The sequence below is a fragment of the Aptenodytes patagonicus genome, chromosome 15 (assembly GCF_965638725.1).
Source record: "Aptenodytes patagonicus chromosome 15, bAptPat1.pri.cur, whole genome shotgun sequence".
Classification (NCBI taxonomy): Eukaryota; Metazoa; Chordata; class Aves; order Sphenisciformes; family Spheniscidae; genus Aptenodytes; species Aptenodytes patagonicus.
The window spans coordinates 13,044,176-13,057,751 of record NC_134963.1 but is presented as its reverse complement, the minus strand read 5'-3'; the positions used below and the strand labels follow the sequence as shown (position 1 = coordinate 13,057,751).

Here is a 13,576-nt window from a genome sequence, read left to right as displayed (position 1 = left end):
GTGATGTCCCTGTCTTTATCTCAACCCACAAGCTTTTTCATCTTATTTTCTCCCCCGTCTTGCTGAGGAAGGGGGGCTGAGAGGGTGGCTGGGTGGGCATCTGGCCAACCCACCACAGTGTCATTGCTCTTCTCCACACGTGCGGCGGCGTTGCCGTAACAGGGCTGAGGGTGCCGCCACGCAGGGGCCGTCCGTCAGGGAATCCCTCCTCTGTGCACATAAATCAGCAAATGCAAACTGAAGCCCTCAAAAGGTGATGAATGGCAAGCGCCGCTATTACGTAAGCACTTTCCTGGATAGACTAATGATTCAAATAACAATTTAAAGTTGACCTGAATTAAAAGCTTTGGTAAAAATCTCTCAAAGATTCCCAAACTGGGCAGCCTCCAGGTATGCAAAATATAGATGGTTGCTTATGGTGCCGGCGTGCCAAGGGCTGGAAAATAGCCATGACCTCACTGCTTTCTTGGCAGAGGTCGGCTAGCCCAGAAAACCAGGCTTCCCACCACCACTGGTGGGCACCGGGGTGCTGGAGTGCTGGCTGCGGTGGCGGGGCAGCAGTCCCAATCCTCTGGGGCTTCCCTCAGCAGCCAGATTAATGTAATTTTTTAAATTATTGTTCTAAAGCAAGATGTTTGTTGTTTCCTCTTTTGCTTGCGTTTCAGTAGCCAAATATATTTTCCTCCCAGAGAAGAGCTGGGAATTCAGGAACCTGAAGCCAGGAGAGGCAGCGATTTAGGTTTGAAGTGTTAATGGTACCACAGTGGGAACAGGGAGTTCCTTGAACTCAGCTATTAGCAAATTAATAAAAGGGGTAACACACTCTCCTGAGTGTTACAAATTTAGCACTAATTAGGACTTCTCTTTCTTAGCTATTTTAGGCAAGAAAATCTTCAATATCTTTTGTTAAATCTGAATAATCTTGTTTGTAGAAGTAAATCATATGGAAACATTGGTTTCTTCACCCAGCTACAGTCTATTAAACTTTTTCCATTCTCCTTTTCTTTCTGACATGACTTATAGCTGGATATTTTGTATGCAGTTAGTTTTATTTAGCAAATCTTCCCCCAAAAGAGGGTTTTCTTTGAATGAGACTAACCTATAGGCCATTCATTTCTCACAGTCCATCCCAAACATTTCAAAGATCCCCTCTTCACAGGAGCGTCAGTGCTCCAATTTATTTACATTTATTTAATTTATTTATTGCTCCTATATTCCAGATGTTAAACCTCATGGGATTATTGTAACTGGTAAGCCATATTTTTCTGCCAAGTATCTGCACAGTTTTGTGTATTTTAGCACTTCAGAATTAATCACGAGAGAAACTTAATCAGGTTTGCAATGAAAAAAAGCCCTTAATTAGAGCAGAGGCCAAAATGTCCTCCTGCTCTTCCTTTCTTCTTGCACTGCCCAAATCTCATCTAAACCTTGCCTGAAGTCCAGAAAACAAATCTCACAGTTGATTGAATATATCTAATTGTGAATTGATGTCTACGCTTTTGCAGATATGTTTCAAACTCTGCCTGGTGGCTGTGTTGGCTAATTTGCCTATACCCAGGAAATTAATTCTTTCTTAACTACAGAGCAAAGCTATGATGTTGGGTGATATATGTCTGCCTTTCTGGAAAGAATATGACTTCTCTCTAGCAAAATCAATGCATCGCTAAATGATTGACATAACCACAAAAGATATTAGCTTTTAATGTTTAGGAAAACACTGATGGGAACGAGAAAGCCCTACAGTTTGCATGAGAGTGGAGCCAGACTGGCTGAGGCAGAAGAAACTCGCTTCAATTCAACAAAAGCCATAGCTTATTTGAGAAATAAAGGGAAAATGTAGGTAGGTTACATCTTCTGATGACACTAAGTAAAAGAGCATGTTAGAAGTAATCAGTAGTGAGCTCATGCTTTAAAACACACATACACATGCACACATGTACAGCAGTGGGGAGAACCCAAGTAAACACCATATGAAAATACGCCATAAAGCCTAACAAATACTGGACACTGTCAAGGTGGCTTTCCATAAAATAATGCAAACTGATGTTAAAATCTAGACTTTATAATCAATTAGAAAGGGTAGTTTGGCAGCAGTATTAATAACCTCTGAAACAAACGTAGCATGAAAAGGGGGTTTCCATGACCAGAGTTCAGCTCAGAAGACCTTGTCTCACGTCTATGAAAAATCAAATCTTTGCAAAGGTTAGACTAAACGCATCAGCCATTTCCCTATCTAGAAGAACTGGATGAAGAATTTTCCTCATTCTCCTGTGGAGGGAAACACATGATACAGTCATTTCTGCTTAATTCTATTAAACGGCTGGTCAGAGAGAGTATTCTGCACTGTATGAGGCTAAAGAAAGTACTATTTTTACTTTTCTCTACTGCATGACATAGGATGTGAATGGTGTATGCTGAGGTGACGCTGTAACGTCCTGTCTGCTTTAGGGCCCTAAATGCTAACAATAAGTGAGTCCTTTCTTCCCTCCATAGGGGCTATAACTGCAGGAATAAGATGTGTGAGCGTGTAAGCTGAGCAGCAAGTAGGTAAATTCCAGATGATTATAAGCTGGTGAATACAAACCTTACAGCCCTGCAAGCAGTCTAGTACCGGAAGGGACCTTTGAGGTCAACTCATTTCCCTTCTGTCGTAGGCAGCCCTCTGAAAGAAACTGCATGATAAAATGATCCAGCTCCACCACAAAATTAATTTTTGCCACCATTTCTCCTACTGTAATGGTGCAGGAGGAGGAATCCTACTGCAGCTCCTTGGAAATGTAGAAATCTTCCTATTCCCAGCCTTAATATACTCTTATCCAGTTTATTCACATCATTTTTTCTGCCAAAATTGTGCTTCTGCTTAAATAGCACTTCTCCCTTCTGTGTGCTTATCCATGATGTATTTATAGGGAGTCCTCTCTCAGCATTCATTGCATGAGATAAAACAAGCCATCCTTTTTTAGTCTCCTTTCATATAACAGACTTTCCACGGTCTGGCTCACCCTTGCAGCCCATCCCTTCACCTTCTCCCATCTGAGCATGGGGACCAGAACTAGCAACAGCAGCTAAATACTGTCTTACCAGGGATTTTTACAATGCTGTTAACACTCCCTTGTGTCTTACTGCTATATTGTACATTTATACTGTCTGTACATAGAATTGTTCTAGCATATAAATCATGTTATACAGTTAACTATCAAATACCGGTGTGTCATCTCATCTGGTACCACTTGTGCTCCTTGGGAGTGTGGTCAGCATCTTGCAGGCAAAATCTTTCGGTGCTTTTCATCTGGTGCTTTTTTATCCTTGATAGCTCCTGCCGAGTATTTCAGCATGAAGATGTTTCAGCAGTCTTTACAAAAGCAAGTGAATCATTCAAAAAAAGCACAATCCATCCATCTTCTTTAGTGTCACCAATTAATAGCTGCTCAGGATGCTTTGAAATCTATAGCTGCTTAAGGGAAGAAAAATAACCAACCCCTTCTATAGTACTCTGCTATCATTATATTTTGTGTACTCTGCCTGTGCAAGGAAGCTTTATTAGATAAATGAGGTGAGGGCGATACGCAAAGGCCTCTGATGTGAAGCTTTAAAGAAGGGGAAAAGAGCAGTTATGCTAATCCAGGATAAGAAGGGAACTAAAAACCAATTGGTAGACGAGATTATTTCTTATTGTTGGAAACCATTTCTCATTCCAGAAGCCGGTGGTCAGAGCCTGGCTGATTTTGGTGGACGCTCTTCTGTCTTCTGCTGCCCCTGCAAGCAAGCAGTGTTGGGGGCAACCACAGTTTCCTGCACTTGATGGAACTGGAACAGCCTTTTACCTCTTCCTTCTCATTTGGATTATTTTACTGCAGACTGTGCAAAATAAGGGACCATTTTTAAAAGGGAGTAGTGTTGCCTTTGTGGGCAGCTCAGGCTGGGTCTGTGTATTCATTCATCAGGTCACAAACTGCTAGAGCAAAGTCACTGCACCCTTTGGTGGAGCTGCTGCCTTGGGCTCTCTGTCAGCCAGAGCACCCTGGGTCAAATCCTGACCCACGTTTGCCAGACATAAGGATGCACTCCCAAACCTGCCCACAGCTGCTGACCCCAATGCAGGTTTTCTCCTCTTGCCCCCATCCCTCCCTCCCTCCCATCTCACCTCCCTGTCTAAGGCATTGTGGCCGTTGATGGCATTTGCCATTGAACATACAGCTTGGTCTGTGCCCCGAGCAGGACGGCAATGCTGCCTCTTGAGGGGGATCAATTCACTTCCAGCTAATGTGCCGGAGGGGGAGGTCTGTGCCTAAGTGTAATGGAACCTGATGGAGGCTAATTAAATAGAAAACTATCCATTTGTGCTGTCTCATTAGGGATTTGTCATAAAAACCTTATGTTCTCTTACAAGCCTAAACAAGTGTATTCACCATGTAAAAATCAGCCATAAAGCTGTCTGGAGAGTAGTTAACATGTCTAAGCTGTCTTTTATACAGACTGTCTGCAGCCAGGTCCTCCAGGTAGGAATGGCCTTTCCACTGTCCTCAAACCACCCCACATAAATGGGGCATCCCTCCTTTGAAATGGGAAAGAGGGCCAAGCCCAGAGATCCTGCACCGACAGTCACGTGGAGCAGATGCTTCTCTGTCTGGCCCTGACAGGAGCCAGAAATCAGAAGCAAAGAGCACTTGTTATTTTAGAGCTGTGCCAAGGATATTCAGAGGTTTAGAAAGTGTAAAGTTAATAGCAGTGTTTCCTGGGGTCTATGGAGATTGCCTCCCCTCTGCCTTTGCGAGTGGCCTGGTCTCCTCCTCAACCCCGATCAGGCTACTATTTTTGAGCAAAACTAAATTCCCTGTAGGGCATGGTAGTCGTCATGCTATTTTGCAATGGAAGAAAGTTATGGGCTGTGTCCCTTTGGCTGCCCCAGGGGAAAATCAACATGGTCTAAATGGCTGCTCTTGTCAATGTCCATCCAGGATGAGTTTTTCCCTCGTCCAGACTCTGCAGGCTTCAGAGTTTCTGCCAAAAGTAGGGCTTGTGCAGAAGTCATATTGGGGCAGATCTTCCCATGAGCAGGAGGAGATAACTGCTTTCCATCTATGGGATGACCCCCCACAGTAACGCCAATTGGTGTCTTCTTGCAGGCGTCGGAGGTGGAGCGGCAGCTCTCCCTGCAGGTCCACACCCTCCGGGAGGACTTTCGGGAGAAGAACTCCTCCAGCAGCCAACACATCGTGCGGCTCGAGAGCCTCCAGGCCGAGGTGAGTCACGTGCGCTGGGCCTCACTCCTTCAAAAGGTGGCCAGGGCTGTTTTAACTTGTATAATGAACCCTTCTGAACTGGGTAAACAAAACCTGCTGCTTGGAGCAAACAAAGAGAAGGATGGTAGTGGTGGGGCAAAGGACTCCCCCACTGAGGATTTTTGCTGCAGCCCAAGGCTGGCTGGGGTGGCATGGGTCAGCTTCCACCACTGCCTCAGCCACAAGCATGCCTGCAAAATGAACGGATGAGAAGGATCTTCCAGGAGCTAAACCATGGCTGTGTTCTTGCAGGGCTGCTGCCCAGTACAGGTTAAACTCTGGGTCATGGTGGGAAGGTCTGCAAGGGGTTTTTTTCTGTTTCTCATGCTTGCAAAGAAAGCAGAAATCCTCTCCTCCCTCTGAGCCACGCACGTGGGAAAGCAAGGAGTCCCTGCCTGTTTTAGCTCTGGTACATCAGCAGGAATGATATTACCTTCCTTCCTCTTCCCTTCCCTGATGGGGGTCACTGGAGACCATGTAGGCAGGAACCAGAGGGGTAGATGTCCAACTCTACTCCCCTACCACTTTTTTTACTTATAAGCTGTCTTGAAGAGCTTTTCTAAAATCTCTCAATTTCTTCTTTTCTCCCGCTCCCACCTGCTCCCTGCTGGTCCCTCGCCTTTTCTTCCCCTCCCCTTGGTGTGGAGCAGCAGGTCCTTGAAGTAAGTATAGAGGCTTGGAAAGGGTTCACCCATGTCTGCATTGCTGTCATCATGCATGCCTGTCACTGTGCATTCCTCACCTTGCCTCCTCGCCTCCTTCCTGTCTCTTGCTTTCCAAATCCCTTTCCCCTGTGCCCTTCCTATGGCTCAGGGCCCACAGCAGAGCGATGTTTTTTCTATTACATGGTCATTCACATGGTGTCCATTACTGGTTTGGATACCAAATATGAACTCTTGATACAATCTCTGTATTATACCTCTTATTTTTCTCGCATGCCTTTTCTCCAGCCCACGCAAATCATGATGGAGGTGGGAAGAGACATCTCAGAAACCATTAGTCACCTAAGAGCAGCTTTCTAATACCTACAGCAGCCTTTACCCTGCAGAAATAGCAAGTCCACACACTTTGCTAATATTCCTTCATGCAGCCAAATCTTTCCAGCCACCTGGAAAGCAGCAAAGAGACAAGGTCCCAAAAAGGCCAAGAAAGCAGTGGGAAGTTGCTGAATTTGTTTATGGTCTATGAATTGAAAGGAGGCCATAGGGAATATTTAGGGTTATACTGGACTGGTAAATGGCATACCCAGTCCCCAGAGGTCCTGTGTGTACTAATCTGGGAAAAGGCTCCTTTTTCATGCTTAAACAAGAAGTGACCTTGGCTAGTGCTGATTCATCCTGTGCACTGTTCCCAGCTAACTGAATCACAGAGGTTTTGCTTGGCATATTGTCCCTCTTCACCTGAAATCACTGCCCTTGACAATTAAAAGAAATGAACCAATTTTAAAGGCAACCAATCACTGGGAGACTAAAAATAAGCATGGCACAGAAAGGAGTCTTCACAAGTAAAAAGACAGAAAAATCCCTGGTGAGGACCTGGCGAACGTGCAGCAATTAAGAAAAGTGTATGGGCAGTGCTGTGGCACAGCCCTGCGGGGAGCAGGGTCCTGCAGGCTCACCCTGTGGTCTCCAGCACCCGTACAGGAGAAAATGCCACCATACTCAGTTGGGGACCAGCCAGGAAAAGTAACTAGTTTTGCCTGGTCTTGCAAATTTTAAGGTACAAGGGGTGAGCAGGGCTGGTCTCCGCTTAATCCGTTTGGACATTTCTGCCTGCTCCCTAGGCTTCTGCCAATGCACACCCAGCCCCTTTGGAGCTGCCCCTGCAGCCTAGGGAAGGAGGAGTTTCCTTTCAGAGCCTTCCTAAGCTTTAAACCACACACAGAGATACAGTTTCTCTCATACACGTACAGAATACTTATGTGCATACTTTTGCTTTTTGCTGTTTCATTTCTCTCTTGGGAATGTGATTTCCCTCCTCTCTGCTCCCTGGAAAGTGCGGGGTCCAACACCGCCTCTCTTTCCTCCGCAGATCAAAATGCTGACAGACAGAAAGCGGGAGCTGGAGCATCGCCTTAGTGCCATGATGGAGGAGAACGACCTGCTACAGGGAACCGTGGAGGAGCTGCAGGACCGAGTCCTGATCCTAGAGAGACAAAGCCATGACAAGGACCTGCAGGTGAGGAGGCAGCAATGGGACAGGGAAGAGGGGGGAAATGAAGTAAAAGATATGGTTTGGGGTAAAATTGACCAGGAAGATAATCAGGACCTGGGAGACAAAACAACTGGAAGAATAAAATGGCTCATGTAAGCATGGCAGCAAGCAAGATCCTGGGGGGACCTTGTTCCCCATAGAGACAGATACCAGGAGCTGCAATGAGGCATCTTGACAGCAAAGAGCACCTTGGGAGGGAGATCTGAGCAGGGGAGTGGGACAGGGTGCTGGGGAAATGAGGGAAATGTAAAAGGAAGCAGAGAACTCTGGTTGCAGTTCATTTTACTTAATTTTTTAACAATAGAATGGGCTTCAGAAGGGGCTTCTTTAGACCCCGCTGTCCCAGAGGGCAGTAACTGCCCTTGTAGCTCTCACTGCTCAGATGGTTTCCCAACAAGCCCCATGGTGTTTGCAGCCGTGTGTCACCAAACGTCACTCCCCAGAGAACAAGCTAGCACCTCTGTGGCTTCAGGCATCTTAGTAGAGAGCAAGATTTTTTTCTCTTCTGTGGGTTGACAACCACTGGATCCTCAGCTCTCCAGAACAGTCCTGAACCTTTTTTTCCCTTTTTTTAACAGATATTTGTATTTATATATGTGTATAGATTTTTTAAAAACATGTCTATATTACTTTTCTTTTTGGATTCACCTCCTGCTGCATTGTTTTCAGCAAATTTTTTTACCTGAGTCCCAACTTCTTCACAATATTCCTCATTTTAGTGCTGATTAACCTGCTATTTTTATCTTTCAGGATATTCTGGAGTCTAAACAGTGTCTAATGACATTTGGAGATTATTAAGCTCCAATAAATAGCAATACGAGCCAAGAGTACTTTCCTCCTGGCTGGAAACCCTCTTTTGTGACACCCATTCCTCCCTCTCAGCTCCTTCACAAATCAAGAGATTCATCCAGTCCATATCACCTCCACTAATATTTTTTTTTCCCACTTCCTTGACAAATTCCTTAATTTTCTTTGCAAGCTGCACCAAAGCCAGTTGGAGCTCCAGGAAGTGCGGCTGTCCTACCGGCAGCTGCAGGGGAAGGTAGAAGAGCTCAGTGAAGAGAGAAGTCTCCAAAATTTCAACACAACCAGCACGTCCCTGCTATCTGAGATAGAGCAGAGCATGGAGGCAGAGGAGTTGGAACAAGAACGAGAACAGGTATTTGCCCTTCGGCTCCTGGGAAAGCCCATGGACCTCTGTGACCAGGCCCAGAGGGAGAGGGAGTTTAATGAATTTGATCTGGATTTGGAGCTGAACCAAGAGCCAGAAAATTGGGGTTGTGGTCTCAGCTCTGGTATCAACACCCTTTTGACCATATGAAAGTAAATCTCTGCATCCATTTCAAAACCAACATCACAAGCTAGACAAGTATTTGTGAGGTTTGGCAATCACATGCCTCACTTCACCATGGAAGGAGGATCTCCATGGCCTTGATGTCCCAGGCTAATGTCAGGCTCTCTTGTTTCAGCTGAGGCTGCAGCTCTGGGAAGCATATTGCCAAGTGCGATATCTCTGCTCCCATCTCAGAGGAAACGACAGCGCAGACTCGGCAGTTTCTACAGACTCGTCCATGGATGAGTCTTCAGAAACCTCATCAGCCAAAGATGTCCCAGCCGGCAGCCTACGGGCAGCTCTCAGTGAGCTGAAAAGACTGATACAAAATGTGCTGGATGGGGCAGACTCCACGGTAAGTTGGTGGCACAGAGAGACCTTGGCTTGTGCATGTCCCCTTGCCCAGGTGACAGAGCTTGCTGCAGGTTTCTGCTGGATCCTGAAGTCCCTGGTCTCTGAGAAAACCTCTGTGATCCACAGAGATGGGCTGTCACAGTGCACAGCCTGCTCCATGTGTCTCAAATGGTCAGCCAAGAGCCAAGCCGGCACATGGGGTTTCAGCCTGCAGTGGTCAGATCACCGTAAGTTTCAAGCTCACATAACCGTCATTGGTCTGGGAGTCATTCTGGAAAATTAATGAAAGTAGGCTTTCTTTGAGATTTGCAGTAAGTTAGAGTTTCAGCGTGGAAATACTGCAGTTTGTCTTATACATCACAGTTCAGTTGTTTCTCTTAGGATTTTCCAAGCCTTGCTTTATTGGCGATAGTATCACAAAAACATTGTAACCCCTATGTGGGTAGGTTCTGCCCCTGCAAATTGACACTGGGTACAAATGTCTTGTCCAGAGCTGCCAGACTCAAATCCATTGACAGGTGAAGGGTCCTGCTGGCACAAGATGGTGTCTGTGGGGGATGGTCCTGGGGCTGCTGGGGAGGAGGGGATGGCATGGAGGACCGCTCAGCATCCACAGGAGCACAGAATTACGAGAAAATACCTCACTTTTTGCAATGGCTCAAATCAGGCCTATTTCCATCACCCACAAGCTGGTTGCATTGACAGTATGACTTATTTGAGATGCCATGGTGAGGAAGACGGTGCAGACCCTGCAACTGCAGACCCACATGGGAGTACTCACCCTCCTCGTTTCAGTACCTGTAGCAGCTGGTAAGAAGGCTGAGCACAGAGATGAAGTTGTATTTGTTAAATAAAAAATATTGAGTCCTGCAAAAGGTCTACAAACACAGAGACTGTAGCCATATGCTACCAAGTGGTCAGTAGGTCTCTGTAAATGTGGTTTGTGCTAAGGTGAGAATTTGTCTGCATGCTTTTTTTATCATGTGTAGAAGCACTACCCTTGGCTGAGCATGTTTCCACTATGGAGGTATATGGGAACAAAACTGAAACTCTACCAAAGTCACGTTCATACTTTCTTCTTCCTTGTTTAGTATCCCCTATCCCAAACCAGTATCAAATTAATGCACTTGCCTTTTTTAAAGTGAAATCTGAGCAAGAGATTTCTCTCCCGCTCTCAGAGCTCTCGACGAAGCGACGACGACACCTTAGAGGAACAGATTAGGCGAACAAGTGAGGATTCGCGAGCCCTGAGGGAACTAATGGAGGGAGAACGGGGGAAACTGAGGCAGAGTTTGGAGGAGCTGCAGCGACTGCACAGCCAGGTTAGCAATTCCCACACTTTACATGTAGTCTTGTAACACCGGTGTTCATCCTCCAAGACATGCCTTCCGTAGAAGAGATCAACATGATAAATAACCCAGGAAGATTTGGGCCAAAACCAGTTATGTTTGGATGAGGGAGACTCTGTTAAACCCAGTGCAGAGGCTTCATGCATTTAGGATCAGGGTTTTGGACAAGTTGTCTGGGGCCCATCCCAGACACCATCTCAAGCAGCCAAACTTCCTTTAAACCTTTCCCCCAGTCTGCTTTTCAGCCAGCCTCTCGCTTAAATTCTTCTCAGCAGAAGACCCCAAAGTACAAGACTGCTTGGTATGGGGTACTGGAAGCCCATAGGTATCCAGTCTGACCTGTCTTGCTTGCACTAAGCCCTCGTAAAGGGTATATGCAACTACTGGATGGACAAAACAGTGCTGCTCTGCCGTGCATGGCTCAAGGTTCGCCCCTTTCCACAGCAGTATCATGAAACCCTCATAAATGCACACCTAGAGAATCTTAATGATGGCTAACCTGGCACCAGGCAGCACCCCAGGGCAAACAGGGACTGGCTAAGACAGTCTCAACAGCAACAAATGATCCAACCCTGAAACCATCACCACACCCAAAACATAGAATCACACTGTATCCGCACTGAATGTAGCATCATCTGTGTCTGAGGTCCTATGCCAAAAGCAGCAAATGGAGACAGGCACTCAAGGAGATGCTCTGCAGTCCCTATCTCTATGAAACAAGTCTCCAAATGCTGGAAGGGATCTGGAGGCTGCAGCAGAAGCAGCCTTTAGCGCAGCTGCTTGTGCAGTACCAACTGCATTGGAGCAGGGAATGGGACTAATGCCCTTGGCTGGTCTTGCCAGTGGTGCTGTATCGCCCTTTCGCTGTACCCCTTTGGAGAGGAGAGGAGAGGAGAGGAGAGGAGAGGAGAGGAGAGGAGAGGAGAGGAGAGGAGAGGAGAGGAGAGGAGAGGAGAGGAGAGGAGAGGAGAGGAGAGGAGAGGAGAGGAGAGGAGAGGAGAGGAGAAGGGAAGAGAGGAGAGGAGAGGAGAAGAGAGGAGAAGAGAGGAGAAGACGTCCCTGTTCAGAAAGTCAGCACAACCTGGGGGTCTGACAGCCTTGTGTAGGACTACGGGAGGTCCCACCACAGGGCCAAAGAAAAAAGAGTGAGAGCATCATTAAATACCCCTGGCAGTGATGGCTGCATGTGTACGAGGATGCGAAATAGACTTGCTGACGAAGCAGCTGATCAGAGGCAGGCTGCAGCGAGGGAGCAGCCCTGGCACGTGTCCTTCCCTGAGGACTGCTCCTCTCAGCGATGTGGCTGTCACAAGAGACAGCTTCCAGGGTCCAAACTTGTGTTCCCAGTGAGACATGAGCCCAGATGCTCCTCTGGTCGTGCTGTCATAGTCCTGTGCTGACAGAGACCATTAGTGACAGAGACCATTAAAGGCTTATTCACAGGTTTTGAGCAACCACCCGTACAGCAGCCTGCTTGTCTGGATGCAGCACCTCCTTACCACTGCTCCCGGGCACACAAGGCCTTGACAGGACACCAGGAGGGAGCAGCACTTGGTTGTTCTTTGCTGTGGCTGGTCTCCCCGAATTCCCCAGCCAGGAGGGACCAGAGGACCTGCCCTGGATTGCAAGTCTGGACCCCTGTCTCTGCTTTTAGGGGTCCCTGACTACTAAAGCTCTGAATATTTAGGGAGCAAAGGGAAGACTGCAGTTCTACTTTCTTCTCACACCTCTGTGTTATATGGAGAAAGATGGGGCATAACTACAAATGCAGCAGACATTGCTCTTGGAGAAGCACTCCAGCCTCACGCAGCAAGTACACGTCTCCTGCAGCTTTTGCCCATAACCCAGCCTTGCACTTGCTCAAGGTTAATAATTATTTTCACCTCCCATAGAAAAGGCAACACTGTCTTCAGTTCAGTCCTAAAGAAAATCAATGCACATGGAGATCTGGTCCACTTGGGGCAGCAGTGCTTTGCTGCCTCCGCATTCCTCTGTCCTGTCACTAGTATTGATACAATAAAAGGGGAACTCCTCCTAAATGGCTTTTGGGACCTTGTAGCACCACACACATTCATTGGTCCTGCCTGAAAGCTAAGGGGAGCTGGTGGAGACAGGAATCGCCCCTGCCTCTCTCTACACTGGAAAGTGGTTTCACACCTTCTGCCTGGTCCGTTTCCTCCCTCTGTGGCATCCCATTCTTACCTGAAACACAGACAAAAACAATTAAAACCCCAAACCTAGCCCCAAACGCAGTTTTTTGGGCCTCTTGATCCACTGTCCCCTGGGATTTCTGCAGAAGTGCTCAGCACCTTTCACATAGCTCCCACCACTGCTCTCCGTCACATCATTGCTCTGAGGTGCATCCCGTGCTGGGCTGCGGGAGGGCACAGCTTGGGCAGAGCTCCCCGATTCCCTGGCAGCCTCTGCACACAGACAGGGTGCGTTCGCACCTTCCTCCCCCCCGACCCAGCCATGCTGCGCTAACGGCAGATCCTCCCACGCCGTTGATGTGATGAGCCCTTTTTGACTGTCTGCCCTCTATTTAAAGATTTCTTTGAGGATTCAAGCACTACTGAGCTGCATTTAGAGAAAGGAGGTGGGTCAAACGCTGGAAGGGTTTCCAGGTGGTGGAGTAGCATAACAGAGCATGCGTGTGCCCTAGACAAAGAAATTAAACTTGTATGAAATATTGCAAAGCTGTGCTAATGCAATCCTTGCATGATTTCACACCCTATTAACTCACTCTGCACAGGACCAAAATGACAGATCATTTCTCAGACTATTTAAGATTCTGCACCTATTTTAAAGTCTAATTAAAATTGTAAGATGTGCCAGTAACACCTTCCATGGTGTGGAAGGGAATTTTCACATCCTTTGTCTTCAGCTTCATACTTCTACAAGACACGTAACGGCCCCCTCCAAAAAATCTTATTTACTGCTAAATAATGTTTGCAATAATTTAACCCTGGAAAGATCAGAATGCAACAGGCAGACTCAGAGGATGCGTGCACAAGACAAACCGCTTGGAGAGGGGCAATATTTCA

The 13,576-nt window shown here is 46.9% G+C and overlaps 1 protein-coding gene across 1 annotated transcript in view; it reads left to right on the top strand.

Annotated features, from left to right (window-relative positions):
* Nucleotides 1–13,576, top strand: part of BICDL1 (BICD family like cargo adaptor 1) — a 54,718-nt gene that overhangs the window by 28,361 nt on the left and 12,781 nt on the right. Inside the window, exons 3-8 of the mRNA XM_076352969.1 lie at nucleotides 5,127–5,243; nucleotides 5,933–5,944; nucleotides 7,314–7,460; nucleotides 8,476–8,655; nucleotides 8,966–9,184; nucleotides 10,362–10,505. Coding sequence (XP_076209084.1) covers nucleotides 5,127–5,243; nucleotides 5,933–5,944; nucleotides 7,314–7,460; nucleotides 8,476–8,655; nucleotides 8,966–9,184; nucleotides 10,362–10,505 — 819 coding nt within the window. The remainder of the gene's footprint in view (nucleotides 1–5,126; nucleotides 5,244–5,932; nucleotides 5,945–7,313; nucleotides 7,461–8,475; nucleotides 8,656–8,965; nucleotides 9,185–10,361; nucleotides 10,506–13,576) is intronic.